The 16,751-nt window shown below is 35.2% G+C and overlaps 2 protein-coding genes across 3 annotated transcripts; both read left to right on the forward strand.

Annotated features, from left to right (window-relative positions):
- The first annotated feature begins 1,223 nt into the window (after positions 1–1,223).
- LOC124299324 (chitooligosaccharidolytic beta-N-acetylglucosaminidase) lies at positions 1,224–8,038 on the forward strand. 2 transcript variants are annotated; one of them, XM_046752470.1, is made up of 8 exons: positions 1,224–1,949; positions 2,219–2,327; positions 2,987–3,179; positions 3,953–4,196; positions 4,535–4,859; positions 5,562–5,889; positions 5,978–6,385; positions 7,275–8,038. In XM_046752470.1, the coding sequence occupies exons 2-8, from the start codon at positions 2,257–2,259 to the stop codon at positions 7,518–7,520; spliced, it is 1,815 nt and encodes a 604-aa protein (XP_046608426.1). In that variant the 5' UTR covers positions 1,224–1,949; positions 2,219–2,256; the 3' UTR covers positions 7,521–8,038. The 2 variants fall into 2 exon arrangements, with proteins under 2 accessions (XP_046608426.1, XP_046608425.1); XM_046752469.1 differs by having other exon boundaries at positions 1,225–1,949; positions 2,187–2,327.
- A 2,697-nt stretch (positions 8,039–10,735) lies between these two features.
- On the forward strand, positions 10,736–14,408 carry LOC124299334 (ER membrane protein complex subunit 8/9 homolog). Its single transcript, XM_046752496.1, has 5 exons — positions 10,736–11,010; positions 11,199–11,275; positions 11,707–11,776; positions 12,047–12,141; positions 12,226–14,408. Exons 1-5 carry the CDS (start codon positions 10,801–10,803, stop codon positions 12,398–12,400), a joined length of 627 nt encoding a protein of 208 aa, XP_046608452.1. The 5' UTR covers positions 10,736–10,800; the 3' UTR covers positions 12,401–14,408.
- Positions 14,409–16,751: the final 2,343 nt, after the last annotated feature.

Genomic DNA, 16,751 nt, shown 5'->3' on the forward strand with positions numbered 1-16,751 from the left:
CCCCGGAAGAGGCAACCAAAGTGACACGTTCAATTTAGGTTGGTGATAGCTTAGGTAATGTAGAGATCTACTAACTCGAGTGCAGGACAAATACGAGGCTAGCGAGTGAATCAGCTCGCAGCTAATGAATATCCCAACATTACCCAAAGTTCGTTTTGGTGTGCACCAAAATGAATTTCACAAGAAAACTCATGACACGATGCGAAAACTAGTCCTGGTGGATTATTTCAATGTTTTGAACGTGCGTCAACAAATTTGACTTTTTTTCATTTCTTTATGTTCGATTTTTAATGTAATTTAAATTCGATCCCATTTGCGATAGTAAATTTCGTCCTTAATCATTTATAGACGATTTTTTTGTGAACATTTTAATTCACCTGGAATCGAGTTTAATATATCTCAAATCGTTGTATTTTTATCTATTCATCTCCGTCGGAATACTGCCATGATTTGAATCCATGTAATTCCGTGAATAGCAATAGCTTCTTTATCCATCTCAATTGATCAAAAACTGATTCAAGTTTCTTCGAATCTGGACAAACTTCTGACGAAATATTGCAAATCCTTTTGCGGTTTGGAATATAATTCAGTAAATATTCTGAACTCTATTGTTATAATTAGATTGAGAATTACATGATTCGAAACCTCTAATTGTAACTATACCTGTTAATCATTTATAGCCATAAGCCAATTATAACTCCTTTAAAGGGCCTTTGAGGCGCGGGTTAATATTGAAATTAAGTGCGGATTTCACTTTTAAAATAATTTTTTAGTTTTCCGAGTCAATTTAAGGGGCGAGAGATAAAAAAACACTTTCTTACCGACATTAGGGGCCATCCGAATGCACTTTGTTGCAAATACTTGTGAACGATTTTAAAGTCGACATACACGTTTCAAACATAGTTTCAGAAATTTTTATAAATAATGACTCTCCTCTTGACTTCGATCTTTTTCCATTTACCGGGCAAAATCGAGCCCCGAGTGTAACAAACAAGAGAAATGCAAAGTCAGACAATCCGAGGCTGCGGTTATCATATTTCCGCATAATTGTCAGTTCGTATCGCACAAAGTTGCGAGTGAAATCACTTCGCATTAACTATCTTGCATTCGAAGTCAAAGCCTCTCACCGGCGAGGAAACAACGTTATTCTATCTATCTGTGTGACATACACGCACACTTAGTCGGTATTTAAAAGTTGATTACCCTACGTGAAACGGTCTTCGCGTGCAGTCGTGCTCGGCGAGCGAACATCGCCGGTCGATGATCGCGATCCGAATTCCGTGATAATATGCCGGACTGAAATACGAGATCTGTCCGTTTGAATTTAAAGTAGAAACAGCTTTACGTATTCCTCGCGTGCGTGCTGCTCTAGCGATAAGTGTGCGTCTTATCGATTTAATGATGTCAAATGTGAACGTACGTACATCATTTGTACGCATCCCCAGACTCATTTGGCGATAAACATACCAACGGCCGAACTGCTTTGTCTGTTCAGTGTTCACTCTCGGAATATATTTCTCCTCCAGTGACGATTTACACACTCGTATTGTCGCAGAGGCTGGTAGAAATTGCCTATTTTTCTAACAAGGGTGTAAAGTGTTACGAACAATATTTTTCGTCCTACGTAGGTGTAAAACAGGATCTTATGATCCGGTCGCGGGCGTAAAATCGCGTTTTCGGTCTGCTACAACGAAAAGAAAATTACGCGTATAAGTCGAGAAGTGAATTGTACTGTCAACCTTCACCTGCTGTGTTTAGTTGTGTAATCGAGTGAAACGTCAACAGCAGTGGGTTGAATTTATTGATACAAGTGGATCGGTTTAGTGTGTCGGAAACAATGTCTGTTAATGTGGAACATTTTTTCTTTACGAAATGTTAACGACACGGTGTACAAGTCAATTTTACTTCACTTGCATATCTTTAGTTCTCGGCCATTATACGCTAAAACGGTAAATTTAATCGATCTTTGAACATTTTTAGATAATATTGAAGCTATGCCAAGTTTTGATAGGTTTTCGCATTGACAAAATTCAGAATTTTAATTTAGATTTAGCTTCGTTTAGATTTCTTAGACAAGAATTATTTATTATTTAAGTGAAAACGAGATGTTTTTCTGTGAACAGAAAACAAGATTATTAAACGACGAAAAAGGAGGCGATATTAAACATCACAAAATTTTCTTCCAGCTGTTTTGTTGTTCGGTTTCTTTATAACGCAGCGTTCTTAATTACTGTGTTGTGAGGACGTGAGGACAAAATGAGGTGCTTATTCTATTGGATGTTGGTGACAGTTTCACTGATTGAGGTGAACGCACGGTTGCAGAAAACGTAAGTACCGATGATATGCATTTGAATCAGTTCGTTTTTTTCGATTATATACCCTTGATGTGAATTTTTTTTTTTATGGCAAACGAATGTTGATAATTAGGTCGTGGAATGAAAGATTTCATTAGGTCCCTCAAAAAAATAATTGACACAAATTTTTTCTTTTTTCAATCCAATGTTTATTCACAAAGATATAACCAGTCGAATAGTAGTATGACTATATCTAAGCACATTGTGACGTCGCGCGTCAATTTCAAACTGCTATATCTTTGGTGATAAACAATGAATTATAAAAAAAGGAAATACTTATCAATTACTTATTTGACGGATCTAACGGAATTTTTGAATCAACGACCTAATTTCTTATAACTATAATTGATCGCAAATATTTGAATGGTTCGTACGGAGTGTCTCACTAACAATAAATGCTTTGCGAAGTCTACCAGAGTCGAACAGGTTTTCATAACCTATAATTTTTTCAATTATTCCAACGTTAACGGACACAAAAATGGGCAAAACAAGTAGCAAGAAATTTCTCGTACTGACCAACTACTCCAGATCATGTTATATACTTGTACTTTTACTGTACAACACGACCGAATCAATCGAATTAGTAGGTAGATAAATTACACAATAAAGATTAACGCAATGCAAACTTTCAGCTTCTATCGGTCGTTCAAATGCCAGAATCATAAATGCTCCAGGACTCTGCGTCCGCTTGCGGAACCTCCGCGTATTGGAATATCCTTGGAAGTCCTAGAGGAACATTCAACTTTGGCCGCCTGCCGACTAGTCTGCGATCCTTTTGCTGCCCTATGGCCAATTCCAACAGGCCTTACCACCCTGGGGAATAAAGTGAGATATTAAATAAAAAAGTAAAGCTAGAAACCGAAGAACATTGTGATAATCCAAATCGGCTGTCATTAATCCGAATTGAAGATTCCTTGACCTCCGATGGCGAGTAATAATCGAATTTTCAGGATTCCTAATTGCGGTATTAATCCTTATTCAGAGGAGTTTCTGTGATTCTTCTGAAATTTATTGACGCTGGAAATCTCTATATTTTTCCATTATTTATTTGTGATATTCTGTCATAGTTGTGTCATTTGGCAGGGAACTTTCGTCAAGTGTCTTCAATTATCTGCGATTGATATAGATTATGACTTGAGTATCGAGGAAACTAGCGAATTTGCAATAAATTTCAATAAAACTCTGAGCCTATGTGAAAAACAATAAATAAATCAAACGATTTCATCCTTTTGATACACATGGAACGGGTATTTTACTTATCTATTTGTGCAATAATTGCGAAGCTTTTATCAGAAATAAGAACAAAAAAGTTATGCGATACTAACGAAGTTGAAGGACAACCCAATCGGATAGGAAATTCCTTTTTTTTCTCCAGTTAGACTAGTTGAACATCGAAACGAGCTTTTCTACTATTAGTTTTCGTTCGAATAAAAGAGTAATTAAACCAAGTAACATTCAATTAATCTTTTTGCTACAAACATGTTTAATAAAAGTTAGCAAAAATATGAATTTATCTGCTATCAAGTTTGTGAAAGTTCGAAGATGAGAAGAGTTCCAGATTCACGGTATCTGCTTTATTTGGTACAATGTTTGTGCAGTACACGGAAATCCATCCGTCCCAATTCAAATTCGTGACGTCAGCCATCCCAGAAGAAGTGAAAAGCTTTGTCGACGAGGTGACCGGAATTTTTACGCACAACCTTCAGAGCTTTTGCAACAGTGAATACTTGGCTAAGAATGGCACCTCGATCGCAGTCACTCTCAATGTCAATTCTTCGGACCTCACTCTTGATTGGCTCACCAATGAATCGTACTCCTTGGATTTGCGCTTCGACGATTCAGGTATGTGAAAAATTTCAATGATCGAATAAATCTCGAAATGTTTTGTTCACTCAAAAGTAGAGGATCGAGATACGTTATAATACGAAGAAGCAAATCAGAAAAAGATGGGGAAAGCACAACCGAAAAGGCGTACATTAATCCCATTATACTAAAATCGACCTCTTGATAGTCAAATAATTAAATATTTTTTTTTCTGTTTTTTATTGATAAAAGAATTACTGGTAAAAATGGAGTGTTTTTTTTCGATTCAATCCGTTCGAAAATCTTGAATAAAATGGTATAAAACTTCTCAAGGTCGACTCACCGACTTACGAATGATATCAATTAATTTTAATTAGGCAGCAAAGGCGAGGCCAGACTCACGGCTCAAACTGTATACGGTCTTAGACACGGGTTAGAAACATTGCTACAGCTAACAGCGCCAGTTATAATGCAGGGAGGCATCCGAGGCCTGGTTATCATCACCTCGGCGAACATAAAAGATGCCCCAGAGTTCGTGCACAGAGGACTATCGCTGGATACTTCCCGGAACTTTGTGACGGTTCCGGACATCCTCAGAACTATCGACGGTCTTTCATCCTGTAAAATGAACGTTTTACACTGGCACGTGACCGACTCCCAGAGCTTTCCTATCGAGATAAAACGCGTTCCTGCCATGACGCAGTGAGCCCATTTGAATTTTCAGCTACTAAGATTCTTTGAGATGCGCCATTCGATCAGTTTGGTTGTAAGGTGATAAGATCGAGAGGGAACTTGATTGTTGTCCTGTTAAAAATTTTTGGGAGCATGATTCCAGGACAGGACATTTGAATCAAAAGGATGAAAAATTTGCTATTACTTTGTGAAACTTTGAAAACGATTTCCACTAAATTCATCACAAGCAATCGTCTAGATTTCGATCCAACAGAGTTGGAAGCACAATTCAGAATACTCGAAATCTCTCGGAAATATTTTTCCAAACGATTGCAGAAAAAAAAATCACATCATAAATGAAACAGACTCGTTTTTCTGGTTTCTTTTTAGTTGACAATATCAGGTGAGAGTGATTGTATTAAATGCTAGTTACCTCCATCATGAAACAAAAACGAGTCATCAGTCATAATTATACTAGAAGTTATTTGAAATTCCTGTGAACGGCTACTTATTGAATAGTCACCCGACGATCCTCAACTGAAGCTTGGTAGTGTTATCATGATAAAATAATAGGAGGCAAGTAAACTGAGACTAACTGATCAATCCCAGTTTTCACAAAGGTTTAAAATCAAATGAAAGTGTCATTCAAATCCAAAATTCCAAATTACCGATAGATAATAGTTATGTTGAACTTGAGTTCATGAGTACAGTTTTTTCCACACTGACTTCCAGATACGGTGCCTACAGTCAGGCAAAAATCTACTCAACCGAGGACGTGAAGTTGATATTGAAGTACGGGAAGGCGAGAGGCGTCAGGGTGATCCCGGAGCTTGACATGCCAGCACACAGTGGAGCGGGATGGGAATGGGGTGAAGAAGCTGGCCTCGGTCGACTGGGAGTTTGCATAGGCTCACAGCCTTGGCAAGAGTTCTGCATTCAGCCACCCTGTGGCCAACTCAACCCTACAAACGCCAACCTCTACAATGTCCTTCGAGAAATTTATAAGGACATTATAGACCTTTGGGGCCCCAGTGAGATCTTCCACATGGGAGGAGACGAGGTGCACTCTCTGCCTCATCGTCATTCAATATCAAGACTATGGCAGTAGGTTGCCTCAGAATTGACACCTTCTTTCTGATTTTTCACAGGTTTTCATACCCTGCTGGAACTCGACGAAAGAAATCACAGACGCGATGTTGAGCCGAGGCTTAGGCCAAGAAGTCGACGATTTTCTGCAGCTTTGGTCCGAATTCCAAGCGTCCTTACTTAACGTCGTCAACGAGGAGAGAGGCAAGGCAGGTGGTAGAAACGTAAGCACGATTCTTTGGTCCTCGTACCTCACCAGTCCAGAAGTGATCGAAAAGTATTTGGACAAGAACCGATATGTTATTCAAACCTGGGTCGAATCTTCGTCTCCGATACCCCGCCAGCTCCTTAATCTTGGATACCAGATCATCGTCAGCACAAAGAACACTTGGTACCTTGACCACGGCTTTTGGGGTAATACCAAATACCACACATGGAGGGACGTATACAAGAATCGTATACCCAAAACGGTAAGTGTTTTTGTATTTTTTGTCGAGGTGATTACTGGTTTGTGATTTTTGAGAAGACAGTTAGCCATTGTTCAAGGCGTTCTCAGTATACAGTTTCGTGTACGTGTAAAGCATCAAGTTGACCATAGTACCAGTCTCAAATTTATGTAAGTAGTGTAAGTGCAGATACTGTGAATATGTAGACAACTTGATTACAACCTTATCTCGCTTCAATGTTCAGATAAGGTATACCTATTTGAAGCACCTATACTTATTAGATGTGACATAGTATCAATACAGGCTGACACTAGAAAAACTGATAACTACAATGGCATAATAATTTTTATCAGTATATTTCATTAATTAGCGTGCGTTCATTATATATTAAGATAATGCGATGATGCCGTGAGAAATTTTAAGTTACGGTTTGAATTTTTAGAAGAAGTGAAGGAAAAGAAATAGAATTTATATTTTCAAGGGGGTCCCCTTGTTGAAACCTTGATCAAAGGTTCTACTAATTTCCTACTATTCTACAAACTATTGTAGAATAGGAGTCGAAAACACGATAGAACAAAATAGAATATGATAAAAAAAATCTCAAATTTGCTCGGGGATTTTAATCCAGGGTGTGATTAATTTTGCGGAATGGGCCAAATGCAGATCGAGACTGTTGATGAACAGATTTGAGCAGCCTTCGGGTCACTTAAACTGCACTTGACGTACGACTTCACCAATTGTCTTTAGTTTTTAATCACGGTGTACCTATTTTCGAAAAACCTCAACAACTTACGATATTGAATATTGTTTCTGACAAGTGACAACATTTTCACTTCGACACATCACTGGTTAATTTTTAAATATATGTAATTAAGGCGTTACCACTGCAATGTTTTTTCTTTTCTAACGAAAGGACAAAGTGTTGGGTGGCGAAGTAGCATCGTGGGGAGAATACGTCGATAGCGGATCTCTGGACCCAAGACTTTGGCCACGCACAGCTGCAGTCGCGGAACGACTTTGGAGTAATCCAATCCGCATGTCGACCGCCAAAGTGGAACCCCGACTTCACGGACATAGGGACCGTCTGACGATCCGAGGTATTAATTCGGATGCCATGGCACCCGAATGGTGCGCGCAGCATGATGCAGAGTGCCAATGAAACATTAATATGCCGGAAATAAAGTCGACAATGAATATTGCGAGCCAAAGTGTGGGCGTGAAGAGAGCAACATGGCGTCACACTGAACAATCAGCTGATCGTTTCAGTCCCAGTTTAAGCTGAATTGCACGAATATTGGTTAACAGAAAACTCCGTGCTAGCACTTGCACTTTTCTTTCGACACATTGGGTTGGTAAAGAGTGATATATGCGTTATAAAATGACTTTTACTATCAAACCCACCCCGGTTCCTATAAATATATACCCCCACCCTATAAATATTTTGTATGCTAGTAAATCATATCCGTAAGTCAAAAATGAGGAAATAGCTGGACCAAAAATCGATCTACATGATTCGTTAATGTATTGGCACTGCAAGCAGGGAAATTTGCATTAATTCAATTTCATTTTTTGACATGTACGAGATTAATCGAATACTGTGATGTATGTATGAAGGTTCTGTGTTTTCAGAATACAGCCTTTTATGTTCATTTTCATAAATATACAATATACTTTACAGATTCTGTGTTTACAGAAATCAATCCTTCGTGTTTATTTTATAGATAGATCATTGTGTCGTATACTTTGAATGATTTCCGGCTAGATAAATCATCTGCGTAAAGTATACGGTTTGAAGTTCAATTCAAAATCTGTACCTGTTTGATCATTTTATTTCATGACATCGCGATAAAGAATCTACGCCGATGTCTCAGATTGGCTTTATAATTTTTTGTATGAAAGTGCACGACGAAAACGCAATCACAATTTTTTTCAGAATTTTTCGTCCCTCAACATCTGAAGTATGATATGATCAGAAAAGTCTTCTAAAATATAACCAAACTTTTGACACCTATTAGAAAATGGAGATTTCATAAATTCAAATAATAAATAAGAAAAATTAAATAAAAAAAATTATTATTGGATTGCATTTTTGACACAAGAATGAACATAAAACCTCATTATATTATCTCTCTCCATAGATATTTTTCGGCCCACATCACAATGAACTTTTATGTTCATTCTTATGTCAAAAATGCAATCCAATAATAATAATTTTTTTATCCTTAATCATTTTTCTTATTCATCTTTTGAAGTTATGAAACCTACATCTTCTTTCTAGTAGGTATCAAAACTTTTATTATATTTTATAAGATCTTTCTGAATATTTTCAGATTTTAGAGTGATTTTTTTTCAAGTTTTCAAACCATACTTGAGATACGCTGGCGTGAAGATATTGTGAAAAAAATTGATTGAATTTTTCGTCACGTACTTTCATACAAAAAATTATAAACCCAATTTCAGACATCGGCGTAGAATTTTGATCGTGATGTAATGAAGTGCCTCATATACAAATTCAATGTTTATCAGTTTCTACGATAAGCATCGCTACTTGTGATGGATCCAGAGTGGTGCAATCGAATCGATGTTTTGTTCCACTGATAAAAGAGTTACACTCAACTCTTATTTATCTATACCTGCGATTCGCGGGTATGCTCGAAATATTTTATTATGGATTGACCTGAGGTATTTGAATTGAATATCAACATACTAGATGGATCCGTATAACTACAGAAGCTACAAGTTTTCGTTCTGTAAAGATCAGTGAATAACAGCCTAATTTACTTGTTAAGATTTGTAAATTTCTTTCAAATTCGCTATTCAATATTAACATCGTTATAAACATTATGTGTTGAAATGTACATAATTAACTTTTAAACTTCATTTCGATTTAACACAAGAATTTTAACGCATATGAGATGCCCCGATTGCAACCATTATTTCCAATACTATGTACAAAGTTATTCTACGTATAGTTAATATTAACGTATAATATAGTCACACAGATAATGTTTGAGCGAAATAATTTGGTTTAGGTTAAAAAATTTTCATGATCTTCGTATGTGTGACAATTTTGAAATTGCTGGGATCGGGAGCAGTAGAAAGTATATTTGATTATAATTTTTGGCCTTTTCAGTAAAGACATACTAATATAAATACCTGATTATGCATTGTGATGGCATTAACATTTTGCGACATTTATACAGCATTGGGGGCTGTTAGGATAGTGATTTGAAATGGCAAATATCATATCGGACAATTATTATCTTCCTTGAAAAAAATATTTTACGTTTAACGACGTTCAACAATTTTACTGTTTTCTGAAATTCATTCGAAGAATCTGAAAATCTAGGACTGAAAGTGAAATAGTGAGATGAAGTATTGGGACTGCGCGCAATCGATTCCTCTCGAAAAAATGCGTCGATAGAGTGTATCAAAGAATTGATTCAAGTATTTTTCAAAATCGGCCAAATTTCGACTGAAACAATCCTTTGCTTTTTTTTTTTGCGATTTTCAAAGTTCGAAACTTTTCGTCTTAGAATCGTTTTGCAGAAATATTTTTCGACTAATTGAACCCTCAAGAATGCAGAAAAGACATCAAAACGAGCGTAGAACCAACAGCAGAGGAATTATAAACGATATTTTACGTTTTTCGGCTGTAACTTTTGAAACGTTGCTTGCAGCGTATTTCGTAGAACTGGTCTATAAGCTCTATAAGTAGCTGTTCGACATATAAGAAAATAATCCAATTCATTCTCGTTATTCTAGAATCATAACACATGTAATGCATGGAAATGAATCAAGTGCTGATATATTTTTTATTATGGTTTATTGTTCATAAGAAAGCCCCTGGACACCCCGCAATATTTTTAGTATAAACTATACGGAGGTAATAAACGTACGAAAAGACATCTTAATTATGCACGACTGCACGATTCTGGAATAATGAGAATGAATTAAATTATTTTCCTACCTCGAAAAACTACTCCCGTTTATTCGATCTTCTTCTCGCTCATTCATTTTCTCCTTTCGTTCACACTTCCAATTAACAATCGTAAATTTTACAGTTCTTAAAACAAAAACGCAACTGAGAACCACTGATTCAATTACGTAATTCAGACTCACGGCAATTCGCCGTTGCGTCGGTATTCATTTTCATGAACGCCTTTCTGCCGCCGCAGTCGCGTCGATTTGACGCCCGTGTAAATTCAGCCTAATTCGTCACTGACAGTTATTGGTTATGAAGAACATCCACTTACCAGCGGAGTCGGTAACTTGGTCGGTAATTCATGAAACTGCTATTACTCCCCTCAGGAAAAATAACCCAGGACTAACTTCATGTGCATATTTTCAGCATACATAGCTAGTTGTCAAGTGTCAGTGGTTGAGCATAGTCTGTGTTTTAGAGCTCTTCGTGAGTGAAACAACCGAAGAACGCGAGCATGGCAGAGGTTAGATTTTCGGTGCGTGCTTACAGCAAGATAGTTTTACACGCAGCGAAATATCCCCACTGTGCAGTAAACGGTTTGCTACTAGCGGAGCAGAAGCCGAGGGATGCCTCCAGATCGAAAGAACTCTACATCGTCGATGTCGTGCCCCTTTTTCACCTCTGTCTCCATGTATCGCCGATGGCCGAAGTCGCCTTGACTATGGTTATTTTACCTACCTTCATTGTTATTTATCATTCACGTATCAGCTATTCGTATACGTGGCACAGGTCCGCGGTTACTTGACTCGCAATTAGAACTGCAAAGTTCATATTTGAATTCAATATTTTTAACATAACAATGATGATCTTTTATAATTTCTAACTTGTAACATTGTTTCTTGGTTACTGCAGGTCGATCAAGTCGCTGCTCATCAAGGTCTGCTAATTGCTGGTTACTATTTGGCTAACGAGAATTTATTCGATTTGAGGTACGTATTGCCAGCTTTGAAAAGTCCATTGAAACTGGATATTTGATATGTCGCACCTGAAGTTCCAACCCATCAATCTTGTCTGTAAAACTTGACCGATCACTAACAATAAGTTCCAATACTAAACTGATATGGGTCAATATGATATTCAACCTGAAGTATGTTTCTTATTCATAGATAGCTTGCCAAGTTCCAATTATACTGAAAAAAATTATCAGAGCTTAGTATTAGTGATAACTTCAGGTAATTCGACCTAAGAGAAATTATAAACCGAAAAACCAGTCAAAAAATAATGTCGACCCCTATTTCTGAAGCCTCGTCGTGTGTTTCGATTGTCCTAATCGAACTGAAAAGAACAAGTCTTATATTTGTGTTCATCGCAACAATAAATGATCCTTTTGATATATCAAATGTTGGTGTGATTTTTTTAGCGTGGACAAGCCAGCTCACAGAATAGCTGACAAAATAGCGGAGAGCTATGCTTCTGCCTTATTAGTTGTGGTGAGTATGCAGGAAATTGGCAATTGTGACAATCTGACCCAATTTAGATATCCTTTGGTTCAGTTGTCATTTCTATTTCCTTGTAGAATATAAGATATTTTTGTGAATTCTATTATAAATTTTGACAATCATCAGAAGATAAGATATTTCTTATTATAAAAGAAAACCAGTTTTGGTACGTATCATGAAAATTTTAAATGCGATATTACATGCCCAATAAGTTGTACAGCAGAAGGGAAAGACATTTTAAAAAGACTTTAAAAATTATAGGTCGACAACAGGAAAGTTACGCTTCGCATGGAAGAAAATCCTTTGAGAGTTTCACAAAATGTAGATGGAAAATGGAAACCTATAGAGAAAAATAAGTATGGAATATTTATTGTATCTGATAACTAAGCATCTTGGTAATGATCAGCAAGTAATAACAAAACTCGTTATTTTACTTATAGGATAAACTTAGATAAAGATGTTCTAGAAGGAGTTTCGACGATGTTGCAAGGGCAAGATTACCGTGATCTTGTCGACTTCGACAATCATCTCGACAACATATCCCTTGATTGGCAGAACAACGAATTAAACAAAATCATTGACGAAGCAATAGAGGCTGTTGGTTTAGGTTCTTAATTCATTTGTGCGAAATAGTGCCTCACGAAAATTCCACGATACTGTTACTTCCCAAGAGGAAAAAGGGGAATAACTTGGAGAGTTGTTGCAAGCCTGGAAAACTGAGCAAAGTGAGGGAATTTTTCAATATACAAAAAAAAGTTTGGTGAATACGGCTGAAAATTTTTATCTGGATTCGGAATTCACGTCGATCATTGACATAATCATGAATAATGCAAGTGAATGATTCAATTTGCATGTCAATTGGTAAATTCATTCGCGTTCTGATTTGTACGACAGTCATATTTTATCTAAATATAAACAAAACATGCAACAATTTGAATATTACTCGTTCCAGCTTTGTATTCTAGAACATAACGTTATCTCACATTGGTTCTGTAAAATGAATACGCAGTTTGCCACACATTCCGTATATATGGTACTAAAATCGTATTCAAGAAATATTCTTACTTGGAAAACATATAAAAATGATAAATTTTTCAATGAAAAATTTGTAATAACCCTGAACTTTGCACAGAATCTTTGAGTACCATAATTTTACCAATGTTATGTTCAGTGAAAAAAACCTAATTTAACAAAAAAATATTCTATATTTATCTGCACCTTTAAATCTTTTGTGTCCTATTCACAAAGTCTATAATAAAACATGCAGACCTCTGAAAACCGACGTTCGAAAGACTATTTCAATGTTGCACGTCTATTCTTACACATACGTGCATATTATGTGAGTAGGAGAAAAGACGAATTTTGATATGATTGTGAAAGAAATGTTTATTCGGTTTAAGCTTCTCACAAATGATTTTTTTGTTCATTCTACAAAATTTCAAGTTATTTGTAAGAAATTTTACAAAGTAGTTCGCTTGTATTATTTTATTTGTTTTTTTTTTTTATTGTTGTTGTTGTTATTATTATTATTATTATTATTAATATTTTTTGTTTTGTTTGTCAGATTTTTATCACTTTTCTTTTTTTAGCAGTATACGATACATAATTAAGCCATCGGTTATTTAGTCTACTCTTTTAACTTTATAGCTGTTCAGCTGTACACAAATTACCTACACCTATATCCCTCGTCTCGCCTTTCTCACACTCATTCCTCGGTTCTCCTACCTTTTTTTGTTTGGTGACATATTTCTGATTACTACGTGCCCTTGAGATTCATTTGAATCGCACACGAGTGACACAAACAGTAATAGAAATTTCAACTTTTCATTTATTCAGGTACAAAGTTCTTGAAATTTTATTTTACATCGGTATCTATGTACTCATTCACCGTACAACAACACTCGCCGGTTGTTTAAAACTGCGGATCGCGCCTCTACATCTCTCATTAAAAAAAAAAGAAAAAAAATTATAATTATTATCTGTATACTGTTTCGTAGATTTCAATTTTTTAGACTTTATCTGCTTGTAAGCACAGACTGGATATTTAATCATACCTTTTCTTAAAATACATTATTATGAGGTTGAAACAAATGATATTTACTTTTTCTTTGTGAAAAAATTATTTTTCCTTTTCACTGGAAATAAGAAAAAGAACTTCCTTGTTTCCTCGCTTTCGAGTGCACACCATGCGGTCAAATTTTGCATGAAAACGTACGAATATGTGAGCCAATAAACAGTTTTTCACATCACCTTATTTAATCTCGCGAAAACGAGAATAGGCAAGAATAATTCTCTGCACAATTTCTTTCCAGCTCTATTTGATGGGGTGCGATAGATACGTGCAATAATTTATCACAACCATTTGTTTTCTTGCCACTCAATGCGATCTACTCTAAAATCGCCGTATTTAATAACCTCCGATAAATTAATAATTCACTTCATGGCTTGTAGTTTGTTTCTATTTCTTTAACTTAAGATATTATAAATCAAACTGCAACTAGCCTCGTGTTCTTTGATCACTTGCACTGTTTGATTATGTTTAGCTTAAACTCGTCGTCATTGCTGTGGTATATTATCCATATACTGTCGGTAATATTTGCGATTTTATTTTTATTTATTTTAATATTTTGTTGAAAAATAGCACCCGTTAACATTAGTGTTATTCATCTATATATATATTACGTATAATATGTATATTGTTATTTTTCATACCATAACGTTATTATATATATATATATATATTGTATTCGTCGAAGAATTGTAATTTGGATAGTAATTTAATTTTTTTTCTCACAATTTTTAAAAAATCTCGTCAAACTTAACAACACGATATGATCAAGCATATATGTATACATATATTATTACATATATTTACGCACCTACTTAGAAAAGTAGGATTTAAAAAATTTCTTTAAATTTATAACCTATTTAACATTTTTGTTGTTAGTGTCTTACTTACATTTATGTCTAGCTCTACACGTAAAAATAGTGGCATACTATTCACTAAGGCATCGATCAAGCTATCGCAGATTTTTCTGACGTCTCTATGAACTATACACAATGGTGCTACAGCTGCTTCGTGCGACATTAATATTATTTAATTTATTAACTGTTACATCGTAGTTATCATAAATATTAATTTTGAACCCTAAACTCTGTGCCTAACGTACAAATTATGTTTTCTGGCTGCAGGCTTCATTCTAAATATCTAATACTTTTCACTGCGTTTTTTCCCATGTTGTCTTGCACTTCTCATGCTTCGTTAATTCAATCGATTCTTATTCAACGGCAAATAAGCGTATATGCATAAGAAATATTCTTTGGATGATATCTGGCGAGTACAGAATTTTCATAAATTATCACAAATTTATAATAGCTTTCTTCCGAACTTTTATCCGATCTCGATTTCGTTAGAATGAGAAACCTCGTTTTTATTACGCAGTATTTCCGAATCACTGCCCAGGAAATTTATACTTGAATACTGATTGTAAGATAATAATCCATAGTTGATCTTCGCTATAACACATTTCAAACAAATGACATAGACCTCGACAATAATCATGCGTTTAAAATATTTTACTTCACTTTACATTTTCTTACCAAAGAAAATTCTATATTTTTATACAGTGTAATTTGAGCTTGCATATTTGTGAAAGTGACGTGGTTTCAAACACTTTTAGTAGGTCTGACAGAACTTGGAAGAAATGCAGAAATTCGTTAACAAAATAACAGCATTGAGCCATAAAATATCATCGACACAAGTTTTTTGTTTTTATGTTGTTGAACCAGAATTTCTCTAAACAAAAACAAGAAAAATCGGTCGTCAGCTAGAAAACAAGAGATAATAAATTTTTTATAATACAATCTAGCCTCACTGAATGTTTCAGTGAATTTACACCATTCCGTTATATTTGCGCGCATTACGCATAACATTCTTGCCATCGTATCTTAAATTTCAAAATTTGTGCAAGAAATTAAAAATTTACTTATAGTACTTGTTGTACAGTTTTTTTTCTTTCTTTAAATTCGTGACTCACATATAACGGCTTAACGCTAAAAATATATAGTATATCGATTTTGTTTATCGGCATTTCCAACTATTATATACCAATAATACACGGTCAACGATAAGAATGTTGTTTTTTAGATCTTTTAAAGCGTGCACTAAATTAGGAAAATTGACGAAGTTTTAGCCTTCCAGGACTCACTATTTGCTAAATTTTCGGAATGAAATTTTTTATTTATACAAAATCGGATGCTTTCGCGAATTTTTATATTTCCATTGCTGCCTGAAACGTATTATGAAAAGTTACACTCCTGGTATTGAAGAACACTCATCTTGTCGAATATATTATTTGTTTAAACGTAGACACTCGAAAATATGCAAAAAATACGATTTTCATAAACCGTACCTTCTCTTCCATAATGCGTAGTGAAATTTTTTTTTTTTTTTTTATTATGTATCTGAAAAGTTGAGAGTTTTTCAATAGGAAATTTTTAAAGTGAGATAAATATGATGTAGTGTCACGTTAGCTACATTTGATTTTATTTAAAAGTGCAGGGAATGAGCGATTATCTTAAAATTTCTCTCACGTATTTATCCAAAATAGTGACGGCTAATTACCGTTAATAACATATTCCATAATGGCATGCAGTCACGAACGACTTTTCTACAAGAATGAAATCTTATTTAATAGCAATATTTAAAAGGCAAATCTCAATATTCTATAGTTATACAAACAACCTTTTCTCAAGACATGGTCGCAAATAGTAAAAGAGTGGCAAGAAAGTGCAAAAATCGTCATTTTCGATGTGGTACACCACTCATAAAAATCTGAAACAATTCGTGAGGGTAATATAGACCTAAAACAATGAAATGACGAAAAAAGTTTTCATTACGTCGATTAGCTTTAAAATCTAGAGGCTGTCTCTTTGAAATCTTTCGTATCTTTGTCATCTAAAACAA

The sequence above is a fragment of the Neodiprion virginianus genome, chromosome 2, assembly GCF_021901495.1.
Source record: "Neodiprion virginianus isolate iyNeoVirg1 chromosome 2, iyNeoVirg1.1, whole genome shotgun sequence".
Classification (NCBI taxonomy): domain Eukaryota; kingdom Metazoa; phylum Arthropoda; class Insecta; order Hymenoptera; family Diprionidae; genus Neodiprion; species Neodiprion virginianus.